The following is an 18,332-nucleotide window of genomic DNA, read 5'->3' on the forward strand; positions in this document are numbered from 1 at the left end:
ACATTTTATAGTTATGTCATAAGCTATAAACATTTATAAATACCATAGTATATATCACTTCCCTTAAACTATATGGCTACATGCAATAAGAAGAACTGGTTCCAAAAATTACTCCTTCAACGAAGACACAGGCAATAATCCTAACAGTTGTCATGTTGAACTTTGAAGTACATCCATATAATAAAGGAAAATGTGAAGTGACATGTCATTAAAAAGATGTTGGATGTTGTGTGTGCATTTGAAGCTTACCAAGAGAATTCTTGATATGTATAAATAGGACTATGGTGGGGGGGAGAGCTAAACTTCAGGAAATATATGAAGTCTAAGTCTAACAATTAATGGTTTAAATTCATAGATGAAAAACCTCTGATTAGTCTAGAAAATGACAAAATACTGGGTCAAGGTCAACTGAGTTTTCTTTTTAACTTGGAGTTAACCAGAAATATTTTTTCCTGTTGTAATTATTCTAAAAAAACATTATTTTACCAGGTTTTATCATATTATAATAAACATTAATTATTCTTCAATAGACTGGATTACTGCTCAGTAGCACAGTCCTTGCTATTTGAGAATGTATTTGAAAGTAATACCAAAACTAACTTGCAAATCAAAGGATGGATGTTCTTTTTACTGACCTGATCCTTATGGAGCTCAGGCACAATTCATTTTTAGCCTAAAATCCCCTAGTTTCACCAAATTTTACTAAAACCTCTCTCTTTTCCAAGTAAAATAAAATTCATTTTTAGTAAGTAATCAACATTTAGAATTACTTTGGAATCATGACTTGTCTTTGGTCCTCTGTTGTCCAAGAGAGTAATCCACCTAACGTAGTACTTGATATGAATATGACACAGGTTTTAATGGGGCAATGGCTTGATGTTAACAGGACATGACCTCATATTTCTTTATTGCAAGGTTTATTTTAATTATTTCAAAACAGAAAGACTACAGAAAGATTCTACCATCCTTTTGTCCACTGTCCAAAATGGTTATAACATCCACGGTTGGGCCACACACAAGTCTGGGTTTTAGAACTTCATCTAGGTTTCCCATAGAATTCAAGGTCCATCTTCAGCTGCCCTCCCAGGCACATCAGTAGAAAGTTGGATTAGAAGTGGAGCAGCTGGGACTCAAACTGCTGCTTCAATACTGACAGTCAATGTCATAGGCAGCCTTTTAATCTGCTACTACAACACAGGTTCCACAATTCATGTTTGGGTTTTAAAGTGGCTAATGGAATTTTCAAAGTAATCAGGAAAGTTTTTTTTGTAGATATTTACCTATGAATATTCTTGTTAGTGTTAATGTGAATTGTTAAAATATTTCTACATCATGGAAAAATAATTCTAAGAATCTGAAGGTCAGAGCAGATAATAGGTCAGAGAGGATAAAATCAGCACTGACATAAAAACTCCTTCACTGAGTGCTTTTTCTATAACAATTCTATTTCAATTTCTAAAAAAAACTAACATTTTTAGATTAAATTGTATCCTTATGTGGCCATTATTTTCGTGGATTATCAATTTATTTTACAAAGCTTCAGTACACTTTGCAGCACCTGTAGTGGTATGAGAATGAATCCAACATATCTGAAGATTACAATATTTTCTTACTAAATACTAAATAATGATTAAAAGTAAACAAGGCAGGCCAGTGCTGTCGCACAGCAAGTAAAGCCAAGAGCAATCCATATGGGTGCTGACTGAAGTTACAACAAAATTTCTTCCGTCTTTGCCAAGCCTCAAACCTAAAGAAAATGCTCAAAGTCCCTTATACTTTGTATAAGTCCACCAAGTAATCCTTCATTCCTGGGATTCATGAACTAGCTGATTCAAAAACACAAATAAAGACAAATTTCATGTGCCAAATGAAATCTCCAATCAAAGCACAGGTGTGAAAAACTGCATGTTTAACAAGCAACTTCAGTTACATTTAGGAGACCTCTCTAGCTATAAACCTTACTGGACTCCCTTTCTCAGTATTTAATTTTGATGTATTTGATTCTGTATTTAAGGTGTGCAACATAATGTTATGAGATACATATGGATAGCTAAAAGATGAGTATTTTGTTCCCTTTAATTCATAAACCACAAGGCAGCTGTGATTATAAATGGCAATCACTTCTAACTTAATCCACTGCATTTACCACTGGGAACCAGGATCAAAGCCCCCACACACTGGCCTAGGATGTCCTTGCAAGCAAGAGTTTGGAATGTATAATCCATATTTCATTACTGAAGTACTATTAAATCAAGTGCTCAATGGATGTCTAGTGCTGTAAAGAGAACACAAAGTAGAAATAACACAGAAGACCCTAGGATTAAGAAAGAAATAGTTCAAGACACACACAGGTTGCATGAACAAAAGAACAAATTGTGATGTCAAGAAACAGAAAAGAACAAGTCAAATTCACAAATAAGTATGATTTTCAAGATGCTGAAATTAGTTACATTATTTTCAGGGGTGAATATCAAATAGTCTCCCTTACTTAAGATTATTTCTTTCCTATTACATCTACCTTCAACACAAGATACTGCTGCTTTAAATACTCATTGTGTGAGAAGTGAAAATCAAGCTTTTTAAAAGTTCATATTGACTCCAACAGTGTGTTTTAGAAATGAACTACACATAAAAACACATAAATCAAAGTCTATTGAACTGACAGATTTCTTATTGTGATTATCTTGTGCCATCTAATGCAGTAATTTCTTATGATTCTCCTTTGTAGCACACAGCGTTTTCCTATATTTAATCCGAAAGGAAGAAAAAAGATCCAACTTCTCACGTTTCTTTCATATATTTTTCTCTTAATTAACTTTTGGAAGTTGGAATCCTATTATCATCTTTATGATGCTATACACATATTTATTTATACATGCTGCATAGTAACATATATAATTAAATATTATGCTATAAAGTATGCCATTATATTTTTCCATATTATGCTATTCTTTATTAAAATTTATTTGCACATTATTATATATTTAATATTATCTTATAATTATTATACATAACAAATGTGCACATAATTATAAATAATATAGATGTATAATAACACATAATATGTTATTATTTATCAAATATAATTAGATTCAATACTATTATATTTTAATCTTAGTTTTAATTATTGCATATTATATATTACACATTTAAATTTACATATGTATTACATATTTAAATGTACATACATTATATATGAATCGTAAGAAATATTTTAACAGTAATATTGATGTGCATTTTAATTTTAATGTTAAAACAACGCATTCTCACTTATGTGGATCTTTCGCAAAACTGTAGAAAATCTAATGTAGTTAGAATTAGAATGCCTACATTCATCAATCAGTTTGCGTATTTGACCATCTAAGTAGAATTCCCACTAAAATTTATACACAGGAAGCCAGACTTCCATATGAAAATCTTACAGCTGAATGGGTTCTGGAGCTGAGTTTGAAATGGCAGAAAGAAACTATTTTGATGTCAGTGTTGACTGTAAACATACACACGGCAGAAGGGCTGTTACTTAAAAATCCTCATGCTACCCAGGTAAAGACTTTAAAACATAAATTGAAACATATTTCACTAACTAATGTGATAGACAGTCAGCCTCCCTGTCACAATTACTGGCAGATAGACACACCTTTTCATGTCTGTATTCATCCTGGCTACTTTTACTCTCTCTGGAGGGCTTTTGAAGTTGGATTTGACATCTCCTAAATCTATGCTTTCCCTGAATGTAAAGAGGTTTTCTTTTCTCACAGCTTTAGCCTTATGTGGAGTTCAAGTCTAACTTAGATTAAAGAGAAGCAGTCAATGCCTTAGAAATGTAATGTTTGTTCTTGATCTTTTTTTTTTCTTTTTTGTTTTTATGAGGTTGAACTAAAAACCCCAAAGTGGGACATAATGGCTTTACAGACAGGAAGGAAATATTCTTCATTCTTTTTTTTTTCTATCCTAAAAGGCCCACAAGGCATTTTTTGTAGAAAGCTTAGAGTAGAAAGCACTCCCTCAAAAGCCACCTTTTTCTTCTTAATAGCTGTAGAAGAGACAGTGTTCCGAAAAGCTGACAGCATAAAGTGTTGCTGATGTTAGACCCTGAAACAAGTTAAGTGGTTTATGGCCAAAATCCCTGTTTATTACACATACCTGTCAAAATTGGAAATTTTTTTCTACCAATAAAATCATTTGTCAAGGGTCCGTGCCTCTCAAATTCCACAATGAGTAGCACCCACTCCAAATGAAATGTAAGAGATGGTACACAGATGAGACAGAGTGAGAAGCAGTCAGCATGATGTCAGGGAAAGAAAGAGATTATGAGAATGAAAAACATCTGGATTAGGGATAGAAAGGAAGTGACATATCACTTTAAGTCATGATTCTGACTTTCAAAAAGCTCAAGGCATAGAACATGTCCACTCTGGCTCATGTAGCACCAAATAACAAATCTTGATTAAAACTTGCAAAGAAAACATGCAGTTAATTCATTCAACTGGTATGTTTTGAGTGGCTCTTGTGTCACAGGAGCTAAGTGCATAGAAGAAAGACAGATAATTCCTTACTGTATAGATGGGAGGAGTGTTCCCATATTCATTTTACAATATGTACAGAGAGAGTCCCTTGAAAATGCATGATATGAAGTAATGGAAGATTTGTAGTTCTCCAGACACAAAGTTTGCATGGAAACAGTTACCATTTGGTTAAAACATTAGAACTGTACTATGTTTAAAGACTCAGAAATTACACAATATTCTCCTCCTCGTTTTGACCAACATATAATTCTACAATTCTGAAAATCTTGTTTAGCTTCTTGAACTAACATAGTTCACATAGGCAAAGCAATGCGTCCTTTAAATAAGTCTAAAATAAAACATTTAGAACAATGGGTCAAGTCTGTGTTTAAGGTAGATCAACCAATAATACATCTTGCAGTATCAATATTACTTTTCATCTGGTAAGACACCTGCAGTACGCTCCCAGCACATACCTTGAACTGTCAGAGTGGCAGATGCTTCTGCTTTTCCCACCATATTTTCTGCAACACAGGTATATGAGCCCATGTCACCAGCCATCACCTTCCGAATTTTCAAGGTATGATCATCTCGAATTTCATATCTAACAGCATAATAAGAGAAAGCACAGGCAAATAGTTTTCAACCTGAAAAAATCCACTAGTATGTATACAACAGTCTGGGTATCACATCACATCACATGTAACAATGTTGGCACATTCCTCTGAGTCAGCAGGCAGAAGAGTTTATTTTTATGCTCATTGGGGTTAATATATTAAACTTTTTTCTGCAATGACATTTTTAAAATAAGCAGGACATTCACATTCATTTGCTCAAGGTATTCTGTTCACTGTATAATTAAAAGTGAGTACTGAAAGTTTGACTCAGTAGTTAAGAAGATACTCAGGATGCCAATAATCCATACTGGAGAGGCTGGATTTAAATTCTAAATCTATTCCCCACTTATCTGTGCCCTGGAATGCAGCAGGATGACTCAATTATTTTGTTGCAGATGCTTCTGTGATAGATCTTCATTATATTCTATACTGCGAAACTCCAACCTGACCTAGCTTTAGCTGTTGCAGACATTTAACGAGTGAAATGGGAGTTTTTTCAAAATAAATGTGATAGATGGCAGTGACCATCTACTGGTTTACTCCCTAAATGCCTTCAAGGACTGAAGCAGGGCTTGGGTTGAAGCAATAAGCTGAGAGTCTAATCCAGGGCTTAATATACATGGCAGGAATCCAACTACTGGAATTATCACTGCTATTTCCAAAATCTAAGTTGCTGAAAGTTGGAATCAGGAGCTGAAGAAGAAAATTGAACTCAGAAGCTCTGATGTGTGTTGTAGATATCTTAACTTGTCCCTGAAGTGCTAATATCATGGCTCATCCATGAAATTGGAATTTTGATCTTTCGCCTGACTAGGGATGTGTAGCATGAGACTCTCTTGAGATAATAGGTGGCAGCAGTGAACCACATCTACGAGTCAGTCACATAATTGTCAGCAGCAGAAACTGCTATTGCAGAATGTGCTCCATTGCTAAGCTACCAGGCTCTGTTAAATGCATGTCAATTTACAATACTTCCTGTTTTCAATGGGTTTATCAGGACGCGTCTCCATTGTAACTTGAGGTTTGTCTGTAAGTTCTTGTATTCAGGGCCAGCAGTAAATGCAAAATGCCCAACTCTCACAGTATTTATGGAATTTATATTGCTTTAATATTGATGTAAAGTCAAACAATTCAAAATCAAACCATCAGAAGCCCAAGAGTTTTGATAAAGTAGACAATTCCAATGGCTAGAAATCCAGAGGAGATGAGTCACAACATTAAGTCCTGACCAGTACCTGGATTTGGGCAGCTCTCCATCATCTTTCCTCCACCGTACTGTAGGCACAGGGTCTCCTCGGGCCTCACATTTAAATTCTGCGCTGTCATCCACAGTAACGGCTAAGTTACTAGGCCTCTTCACAAACGACGGTCTCTCTAAAAGTAGGAAAACTCATCTCAAGATAAAACAAAAACTGACTCCCTCCCCCAAAAAACCATTTTAGGTGTTTAGTAAAAACAACTTACAACTTGAAATTCTATAAACAGAAGCATTTCATATAGTTAACCACTTGCAGAAAACTCTATAGATTTAGGACTTATTAAAAAAAGATTCGTTTTATTTTTTTATTAGGAAGTCAGATATACAGAAGGAGAAGAAACACAGAGGAAGATCCGCCACCTGATGATTCACTCCCCAAGCAGCCGCAATAGCCAGAGTTGAACAGATCTGAAGCCAGGAGCCCAGAGCCTCTTCCCAGTCTCCCATGCGGGTGCAGGGTCTCAAGGCTTTGGGCCGTCCTCAACTGCTTTCCCAGGCCAAAGGAAGGCAGCTGGGTGGGAAGCTGTGCTGCTGGGATTAGAATCGGAGCCCATATGGGATCCTGGGACATTCAAGACGAGGACTTTATTCGCTAAGCTACCATGCTGGGTCTAGATTTAGGACTTCTATTAGTTCTCCCACATCTTTGTCTGTTTTATCTCTGACTTTTTTTACTAAATCCACTCTGCTTCCCATCCCCAGTTACATGAATTTACTAATATTATTTCTCCATTGCATGAAGCCATTTTCACTTCCTTGAAAGTAAATTTCTTTCTCCATAAGACAATAATACAAAATAATACTAAGAGGTCTGCTTTAAAGGAAGCCAACTGGATAACACAGCACTTACCTAACACAGTTAGCTCTGCTACTTCACTTTCACGTTCTCCAACCATGTTGGTCCCGACACAGATGTATTTGCCAGCATCGCTCTTACGGGTGTAAGTAATCATGAGCTTTCCTCCTCGTATCTTCAAAAAAGAACAAAAAACCAAAATTTGATATTGATATTAGTAAAATTACTCAGACTATGCTTCCACGATGGAGGTCTACATAAATTAATTCTACTTCCTAAGTATATAAACCAATGAATGACTATATAAAACAGGTGAAGTGTACTACTTGCTATATTGTTAGGCCATAAATTCATAAACAATGATTTCCAAACATATACTTTAAAAGAAGAAAATATTTTTCTTACATGCTTGCTTTATAACAGTTTTATATTCTGAATAAATTTGTATTTTAAAGTAGCCAAGTTCTTTCACATCATTTGATTAAAGGAAAACCACAAAAAATTGCATGAATAATTTGGATAGCACATGGAGAAACACATAAATTCTTGAAACCACAAAGATATAATTAATATGCAAATATATATAAGTTATTTTAAGGATCACATTCTAGTATTAAGATACAGAAATAAATCTTTAAGTCACTAAATTTATTAGTGTCTTGAAAGGAATATGTCCTCAGTATAAAAACAGTGAAATCTGCCGGTTATGAAAAAAACAGATGTTACTGCCTTCCAAGAAATTCTGTGGCTGCTTAGGATACAAAGATGGAACAGCCTCTAGTATGTCATCTGGAAAGGCACATTTGGGTACACTCTTAAACATGGAATTCACTAAATAAAATTAATTAAAATTGCATGAAAACATCCAGAAAAGAAGTAGAGCAACATCGAACATGAATTAAGATCAGGATTCAGACAAGTAGCAACCTCTTCTTAATTTAACATGAAGTTGGTGTAGCAATAATGATTAGTTACCAGTAAATACATATAATATTTTGAACCTTAGAATGACTATAGATTTTTGGAAATGTTTGTGCTATTGGAAGTTAATTTTTTCAATAGATGTTTAAATTAGCAAGCAAAATTTCTTCTGCCTTGATCATTCTTCCACCCCTAGCTATCTATAATAATGTCTACAGATAAAAGTCACATGAAGGATTTTTGTTGAATAAAAACATCAACTACTGACAAAAATCTAGTTTGTTATCCAATTCGATGTACATTGTAAATTTTATAATGGCTACAAAGATACATCCATAGCAATTTTATTATTTCACACATACCTAACTTTTCCAATATATAATACAAAGATGAAAGTAAATATCAACAAAAAAACTTCCAGAAATTCATTGATTTGTGAGTCTATTCTATTTTTCTTCCTACACAGAAGTGTGTGTGTGTGTGTGTGTGTACACACTTTGACTACACAAGTAACTATTTGCATATGCAGATATATATGACTATATGTACTTACAGTTTCACTAAACTAGATTCACATAATATATGCTCTTCTGTAATCTACATGTTTAAGTAACAGGAGGGCATTGGCAAAATGTCCACACACTCAAGTCTTCTACTCCATCAGTAAGACAAATTTATTATATAAAGTAATGTCCCATCATACACTCACTGCCAATAATTGTTAAGGATCCCAAAGTGGATGCTACAGGTTAAATGGGAGACAAAACAAGCATCACTAAGCTTGGGAGAAACTTATTTCCTCAAAGATGAACAGACAGAAACAAATACAAGTGTAGGAACAAACAACAAAATAGGAGAAACATAAAAGAAAAACGGTGAAAGGAAAATTACAGCCTTCAAATTTCCATAAATTCAAATTGATTTTAGAACTATGTTAAAGGATGCACTGAAATGTAGCTAACAAAAAGCCATAAATCTATTCTTCAAGGTCACACACACATGGAAGATAAGTTCCATTTTATTCAACAAACTAGAGAATTAAAAAAGAAAGAAAGAAAAACTTACACCATATTTCAGATCAAATATAACATACCAACTTTCAAGCTGTATCTATTATTAACAATCACCATTCATGTTGATTTATAAAAATATTTCCTGTAAATTTGGGGTGACTTTCTATACTCTAAAGCATGGTGCCCCTTTGTCAACCAAAAAAATGACATTTCCTCTTATTATGTAAAAAGATTGTGAGGAAACATCTAACACACAAAACACCATAAATGTGAAAACAGCACTATTTAAAACAAGCTAAGAAATATTTCTTGGCAGGTCTCTTCCTGCAGCTGGACTTGACAGCCAAATTGTAAACCTATCAAAAACTAGTTTGTATAATGAACAGACACAATGTTAAACACTGAACTTCAGAACACTATTTCAATTAACATAATCCGGGGAGTGGAGAAGTAGAATGTGTTAAACTTGCAGACAATACGCTGGCATCCAGCCTGTGTCAGAAATCCAAGGCAGAGGTCTTACTTCCTCATTACCATCCACCTAACCAGCCCACAGTGGTAACCACGTTAGAGGCCCACATTTCCATACGCTCTAGACAGTTCTTGAAGGGGGGCCTCCACCATATACATACTTGATGAAAGCAAAACAAAATAAAAAGTTCCCACAGGTCTTGCTCCTTTCTGGAGGGAGACAGAGCAGGAGAGATGAGAGGAAGGTGGTATAGAATTTAAACTCTCAAATGTGTTTAAACTTTGTACATTTCTTAGTAACTGATCCAAGCCTTTAAAAAAAGCTTTAGAAGCATTAACATATGAAAATCCTCAATATATTGCATATATTTTATTTTTGCATACCAGGAATTCTCCCCACAAGAAACTAAAAATGGTTTTACTTTGGGGTAAAAATCTTTTCTCCTACAACTTAAAAAAAAAAAGAAAAGGATTTTTCAGAAGCAACAGCAAATGCCTCCATCTCATTTACTGTATTGTTTAATGAAAAATAATAGGGGAAAAGTCAAAGAAATAGCTTTATTTTTTTTCTTCTCAAAAATGAAGAGAGCCATTAAATACATCTCGTAGGCAGGAAAAACAAAACACCTACCATCAGTATTTTTATTTTTGATCACAAGATAATTTTTTTCTTATTAACTCTGGAGAGAAAGAATCATATTTCTTTTTTAAAAAAAGGATAAAATTATTCTCTTTTGGTCTAGTTATTCTATGGTGTATACAGCTAACCCTGCAATCAGTACTCACAATCAGAGATACAGATGAACTCAAAATGAACTTCTTGGTATGTCTTCATTTTCTGCCCTAAAGCAAGTCAGATGATTTGCAGTATCTGTTACACAGGAATTTTTTTTTCAAGTATCACCCCACTATGTTGTCCATACACCTCTAGGTTAACATGATAAACTGACTGGGGCTAATTAACTAGTTTGGCTACACAAAACCTTTTCTGCTTTTAATTACATTAACCTAATGTGACTTGAATTCAATAGACCAAAAAAGAAACCCCTAATTATATTAAGGGCTTCAAAGATGATGTCAAATTGCTAGCCACCAAACTGTCATATAATTTATCTCACTTCCTTTAATAGAGTTCACATTAAAAAAACCTGAATTCTTTACTAGAAATTTGATTTTTAATAACCTCCAAAACAATGACTTGCTGGCATACTGGTTTAGAGCATTAAAAAAAAAGAAATTTATATTGAATAATGCAGATAGGATACTTATAGTTTCATCAGACCAACAAGAAAGTATGTAGTTCTTAATTTTTACAGTTTTCAAAAAGATTAAGGCTTGGGTTCTTCAATTTACACTGGCAGGGCTTGAGAAACAGAATTAACACAATGAGCAGTTTCTTCAAGTATCTTGATTTAGAAGCTTTTTTTTTTTTTTTCAGAAAAAAACATGATTTTTTTAAGCCACTGAATAATTTGTAAATTATTTTGCAAAGGAAGAGAGATGAGAGGGTTTGAATTATAGCAAAGTGCATTAGAGTTAAACAATCCACCACTAAATCTCCTGGGACACACTGTCCCTTCATAGTAACGCTGTCAAGTTGGCCTGGACCTATGACACCAGGAACAGACAGCAAGCTGCTATGCACTGAAGAAGGGCTGGCCGGGGTCCCCAGTGACAATGAGATGCAGGTAGCCCAGATGGTCAGTCGTAGCCTCCCAGACATTCTTCTTGGTGAAGGAAACTGCAGATTGAACATCCCTTTCAACGGAAACACACCAAGAAAGGTCACAACAGTAGGAGCTTTTATTTCCTTAAAATTTGGCATTAACTTCACAATAAAAATATTAGGCAGCCAAGGGAAAAAAGATAGCTATCGTGAGCAAGCAGCACAGGAATGAGATGGAATTTTAACAGTCCTGCCCAAACTAGCTGCACAAGCTACAATTTTAATATCAAGCTAAATCAGAATCAAGCAGCCACACTGGGTAACACACATTGTTGTGTCATTCAGAAACAATCAGGGGCTATTGCATTTTAATGCAAAACTGTCGCTCACTTTGTACTACTAATGACATGAAATTCACAATTCAAAAAGTCTCAAAGCAACATAAAAAATTCATAGGTAAAAATAAATCTTAGATTTCATATCTCTTACAATATCAAAAATATATATCTTATTGATAATATTTCTTACTCATATCCCTAGGCAAATCATACAATAAAAACAGTAACAAAAGGAAAGTCATGAACAGTAGTAAATGATGTAATTTACCAGTTATTGTAAAATTTCTATATGTAGGTGTTTTAAATTTCTGAATGATATACATTAGTAATAGTGATACTGCTTTTCTTTTTTGGATTGGACTCAAGCTTTTTGTTTTTGTTTTAATTTGAAAGGCTGAGTAACCAGCAGGAAGAGTGGCAGGATATTTAACTGCTGGGGTTCACACCTATAATGACTGCAACGGCTAGGGCTGGACTGAAGTCAGCAGTTGTCTTTCCTCTGGGTGGAAGGGGAACAGGTTCTGGGCTGTTCTCCACTGTTTCTCAGGTATGTTAGCAGTGAGCTGAATATAAGCTCAGCCGCAGAGAACCCAGGATGGCACTGTATGCCAGATGTCTACATTACAGACTGCGGTTTAAGCTGCTACACCACAATGCTGACCCTGGGAACTTAAATTTAACCATTGTTATCAGATAAAAATTTAAATGATTGATAAATTTTCACCATTAAAAACATGTGAAATTATTTGTATCTACAGCTCTTATCAACATCAGTAAAACTTAAGTATATGAATAAGCTTCAACATTTTTATTTTCTATTTTCTGTATTAGCACTTTAAAAATGCTGTCCTGTATTCTCGATAAAAATAACCTCATATTTCAGTTTGAAAACAAACATTTTGACACTACTATAAACAATATATCAGACTCCAAATTACATATGTTCATTTTTCCAAAATGATCCCCCCTTCCTTCTGGTTTGCATGGATGGTGGAGAGAGGGAGGGGACAGAGTGTAGGGAACAGAGGTGGAAAGGAAGATAGAGAAAAATTGCAGAGAGAGAAATTGAGAGGGGGAAAATGAAGGGAGAGGCCAAGAATGAGGAAAAGATGGAAAAGGAGGGAGAAAGGAAAGGAGAGAGGTAGACAGAAGAAAAAGAGAGCCTGAGAGGGAAGGAGATGAGAGAGAGAGGTCGTGTTTTGACTATCTTCATGTAAGTCTCTTGATCAAATATGGTCTAGTTTCATTCTGTTCCTCTAGAGTGAATGAAAGAGACCATCATGCTCTCATGGCCAACACAAACTCGTGACATAATACATGAGCAATTGTACTCACCCATAGGTCAAATAAAAAAACAGGTAGATTAGATCCTAACATTTACAAGCTTTTATTTTCACTCTTGTCTATAAAAAATATTCAATCCTGTCAGATTTGAATCTCATTGAGAAGATTCTCACTTTGGTTTTACTCTTCCATTTTCTGGTCAATTCTTAAGCAAAGACTATTGCATGTTGATCAGCCTGCTTAAAATGCACACTGTTCATGGTATTCCCACAAAAGAATCTTATTTAGCAATAAGATACTGGGGAGGCACACACGCCTTGAGAATTTATATAAATAGTGAATTGACAACAATCAAATGACTTTTCACATTTTTCCTGGTCTGCAAAAGGACCATCATGACAAGGAAAACTATGACCTGTTGGTCTTTTAACTAATCTCTCCGGAGTGGAAATGAGAGGAAAACAAGGCAATTAGGATCTTTCCATTGCCTGTTCCCCCCACCCCCATGTGTCTGGGATACAAACATACAAGAGAACATGATCCAATTTCGTTTGTTTGCTAGCCCACTCTACAATACCATTTGAAAACCAACATGCATTCAGCCGAGTTTAAACACACTCGATCATCAGAGAGAAGCAACAAGAGACTCATGCAGGAAAAGCAATTATCCCAGTGGGAACACGTGGCTCCACACAGCTTGGGGGGCTGCCAGCTGAGAACACAGACAGCGAGTCACTGTATGGCAGCTGCATTTCCCTGCTATTTTCATTTCTCCTACTAAACTTCTCATTTCTTCCTCATGGCAATTTATAAATTGGTAGTTGGCTGTTTGCTGCTGCACATGCACACCTATGATAATTTGATTATAGGTTACATCAGGAAGAGCTGTATTGCTAATTGCAGGCAACTGGGAGCCACCCCACAGAGAGACAGAGAGGGGATGATTTTCCTAGCAAAGGTATAAATTAGTACCTTTCCATCTATGTAGTGTAGCTCACCAGAGGACTTATGCAAGAAGCCCAATCTAACAAGAAATAGCCAAAAAAAGAAACATGGCTTTCTTAAAGTGTATGTAATTTTTACTTGCTTAAGTGTGGCTTAAAATCAGTATAAAAATATGGACTTGGCATTTTCTCTGGGACACCCATTTTCCTGCATCAGGCAGAAACACGCAGCCCAAAGCAGTCAATAGAAACCACCCTATTAATTTATTGATTTCTAAACGAGGGCCAGACAAGTGCTGAGTGCTGATGAAATGGAGCGCAGATGAAACAGTGATGGCGTTCAGCAGATTCTTCTCATGTCTGCTACCTGAGTCAGTAAGATTAGAACCCAAAAGTGAGTCCAAGAAAGAGCTGGCAATATGGAGTGATGTGGGAGCAAAGCAGTCTTCTGTCTTCAAAAAGTAAGACAACTGCACAGTTTTTCACTGCCATCTACATAGGCAGATAACATTGCAGTATTTAAAATGCACATGAAAAATTAATTTAGCTCACAGCTATTAAGGTTAATGTATTAGTTCCTTCACAGGTCTCATGAAACAAAGTCCTGCTGTTTTAAAGGTAAAAACAAAGTCTTACGGCCAATTTTCACTTTCCCACAAAATCAGGTTTGCTTTTTATCACTTCATCCAACCATCTGGCTACAATTCTGAATTTACATACCATCCCAGCAAAGGCAACCTGACAGAAAAATCCATTGAGGCATTATGACTGCACTCTAGAAAAAAAGATAAAAAATGTCCATTGCTTTTGAGGGGAGAAAAGCTTATGTTCAAACTCTTGGCTCTTTTGAGTTATAAGGATACCAGCTGAAAATACTTTTCCAACAGTAAAACCCCTTTTCTTTCCAAGGGTTCTTAGATCTACTTCTCTGGAGTTTTGCACCAGTGTGAGAATTTCCCTGACTACGAAATGTCTTACTAAACTAATGCCTTTTCCAGAAACCATGCACAATTTGCTAGTGAATTTTAACTTTATCTTCATTCCAAAGACAACACATAACCATGGCCAGAAAAGATGAATCAATGGTGGGTATGTGAGGGATTTCTGGATTCAAAAGTTCAGAAGAACTGATTTTAGTTTACAGAAATGTATTGATTTTCAAATATTAAAAGGCAATAAAAGCACTTAGTACTATGAATGAAGATTCTATGCAAATACAGACATCTCTAAAATAGCTGCAAACTAGAGAAGTTCTAAACCCAGAGCTTCAAAGGAGAACAAACTGAGCTTGCAAGTGACAAGCTTAATTGATTAATCAGAAGCTTAGGCCCATCAGGCCAGGGTCACAGATCCAATATCCAGACAGCCAGCTGCTTCACCCTCTTATTGATCACAAGATCATATGTGAATATAGTTGCATATTTTGACATATTTGTGTCTCATTTCATAAGAGACATAGGATAGGAAAATAAATAGCTCAAGCATCCCCTCAAAAGCACACATCAAATAAAAGAAGACATGCAGGCTCGCTTATCTATTTGATAAATAGAATACAATTTTAGGAAAAAGTATGAGATAGAACTGAAAGGGTTTTTTTTAAAACTAATTATTCCCTTTTTTGAATTTCTCTCTTCATTTTTTTTTTGTTTTGTTTTGTACAAGGTTGGGGGAGAGTGGTGTTGGTGGTGGTGGTGGTGGTGGTGGTTGTGGTAGTCGTGTTGGTAGTGGTATTTGTTTGAAAGAGAGAGGAGTATCCCAAGACTCAGAATGGCCAGAACTGTGTCAGGCAGCCTGGAACTCTATCCCCTTATTTCCCAAGTGGGCAGCGGCACCCCAAGTACAGAAATCGTAACATGCTGTCTTCCAAAATGTGCATCACAAGAAGCTGGAAGCTTTCAAATATGGGATGAAGGCATCCCAAATAGTGCATTATCTGGTGAGCCAAATGCCAGCCCCTTAAAGTAATTTTCTAATGGGGTATATTAACCTCCAGATTTGCTCACATAAATTTCTCACTCTTTCAAGAGTGGCTAACTTGTGAACAAAAGATAAGTAAATGCATCCAAGCCACCTTTGTTTTATATAATAAATCTGCAAAACAAAATTAAAATAAAGCTCAGTCTAAAGAATATTTCAAACCTTACAGTGTTATTTTTGGGAGGGTATTCTCAGTCATAAATGGTTCAGTTCCAGAAGATGTAGAGCAAATAACAGTGATAGAATTAGGGGATACCAATAATTTGCTTTGCTGTCAACTGAAGTATAAGCCATAAAGTTAAAACTTTGAGTTGAAAATCAGAATTTATAAATCCTACATTGCTTTCACATAAACCAAAACAGAAATTCCAACATTAAAGGGTGGGAAAAAAGTGAAATCAAGGGGTGCTAGCAGAACAGACAATAGCTAGTAAAAAGCTTTAAGGACCAAGGAAAATTGATGGAGGATGCTTAATCTGATACGTCTGTCTTCTTTTCTATCTAGAATATGCCTTCTTTGAGGGCAAGGATATTGTCCTAATATCCTACACTTTCAATATTCAGCAGCAACTAAGTAAATTTTAAAAAAAATTCATAACCTGAGAGATCAGATGTACTCTAGATTTTATACTATTCATACTGCCCCATTAAAGACAAATTTTAAATCTGATCACTTTGTACCAAAATAATACACTTAAATTCTCAGATGCCTTTCTAGGTGTTGGTGATTACTTTGAAAAATTTACAAAAACCTAATGTCTCAAAAAATTGTCCCATGTATCAAATGCCTTTGCAGTTTTCTCAGCAAACACAAAAACTTCTTAAGTGAATCAGTGGTAGATATAATATGTTCACTGATATACTTGAACATGCTACAATTAATATGAAGTGTGATGTGCCTTTGATTTTTTAAAAATTAAAATATCTGTTCATTTATTTGACAGGCATAGCATCAGAGATGAACAGAGAATAAACAGTGAGAATAAAACAAACAGAGGACACTTGAATCTACTGATTCACTCCCCAGATGACAACCATGAGGTCTGTGCCACACCAAAGCCAGGAGCCTAGAACTCCATCAGGGTCTCCCATGTGTGAGACAAAGGCCCAAGCACCTGGACCATCTTCAGCTATCCTCACAGATCCATTAGCAGGAAGCTGGATAGAAAAGTGACGAGCTGGGACTCAAGCAGGCACTTTAATAACGGTGCTGCTGGTGTGCAGCTTAGTTCAGTGAAGCGCAATGCGAGCCTCTTAGGTCTTTAATTTTAAAACAGTCTTACAAGGTAGACGAATTTCCCTATTTTTTTTGAATGAAAAAACTAAGATTCAGAGAATGGAAATCACTCTCCATGGATTCAAAGTAAAGCTTCTATAGCAGACTTTCCTTGCACTGAATTTAAAACTACTGCTTTTGTTTTGATGGCTTCCTGTACCACACATTGCAAATCATTCATATTTTGTGAATTAAAAACAAATAGGTGCATTCAATAGACCAGATGGACAGTTAGACTGAGGGTCCTGCTATTATCACTATTAATTTTAAGCCTAAGAAATATGGATATCCAACCTAATCAGATTGTCAGCAAAAAAAAAAAAAAAAAAAAAAAAAAAAGCTATTCAAGTTTATACTCCAAAATGCACATGTTGTTGAAAGAAAACAATCAGGTAAGTATTCCACATTAGTTTATACACAGAAGAATATCTCTGCTCTTTCCATATAAACATGCACTGATTAATATGGCATGTTTAAATTTTATTTAGGATCTGCATAAATAACCCTAATAAATATGGTAAAAGCTGATATGATCTTTTATCATTACGGTTCCCAGGGCGCAGTGTGCTGGGAGAGAAGAATGACACTGTGATTTTGAAAAGGCAATGAGATCAGAAATAATTGATTTCTTACTAAAGTACACATTAGCCATTCAATGAGACAAATTTCCATTATTTTCAACTAGCATTATACAGACTGAATTCAACTGCTCTTGAAATGTTCCCATCCATGATGATGCTCTTGAAGTGACTTAAACATGAGCCTGTTCCTAATGTGATAGGCCTATATAGCTTTGTGATCACCTTGATTTGTAAGATTTAAGCAGAGAAAACCTGTGCCGTCTGGTAGTAATTTTGTTAATGCATACCAGATTATTTCACAAGTACATGATTTATCAAATTCTTCGGTTTTAAGGATATAAAAACTGAAGTGGTCAGATGTTACCAATAGCTATTTGGTTAAAGCAACTGGCTTTAAAACAAAAGAAATGCAGAATCAGCATTAGATTAAAGGAGACAACAGCCTCAACATGCAATATGGGATTTGGGAAAGAAACTTTAAATAAAAGTAATAATGTAGACAAGATGTAGAAATGAAGGTAGCCTCTCAGTCAAGTATAAACAATGAAAAGAAATCTCAACTCTTTAAAGTGTTTTAATAAAAAAAATAAAACTTGGAACCTTAAATTTTTTTCTTTAATTTCATTTTGAACACTGTCTTAAGGAAAAAAATCCCTATTTGATCAAGGGCAAGGCTGAGTGCACT

General features: G+C 35.2%; 1 protein-coding gene across 1 annotated transcript in view; it reads right to left on the minus strand.

The window, feature by feature from the left end:
- The window catches only part of ROBO1 (roundabout guidance receptor 1), a 404,089-nt gene that overhangs the window by 109,711 nt on the left and 276,046 nt on the right, over positions 1-18,332 (minus strand). Inside the window, exons 4-6 of the mRNA XM_058661768.1 lie at positions 7,231-7,351; positions 6,358-6,496; positions 4,982-5,109 (exon numbers count right to left, since the gene is read on the minus strand). Of these exons, the coding sequence (XP_058517751.1) occupies positions 4,982-5,109; positions 6,358-6,496; positions 7,231-7,351 (388 nt within the window). The remainder of the gene's footprint in view (positions 1-4,981; positions 5,110-6,357; positions 6,497-7,230; positions 7,352-18,332) is intronic.

This window comes from Ochotona princeps, chromosome 3 (genome assembly GCF_030435755.1).
Source record: "Ochotona princeps isolate mOchPri1 chromosome 3, mOchPri1.hap1, whole genome shotgun sequence".
NCBI lineage: Eukaryota > Metazoa > Chordata > Mammalia > Lagomorpha > Ochotonidae > Ochotona > Ochotona princeps.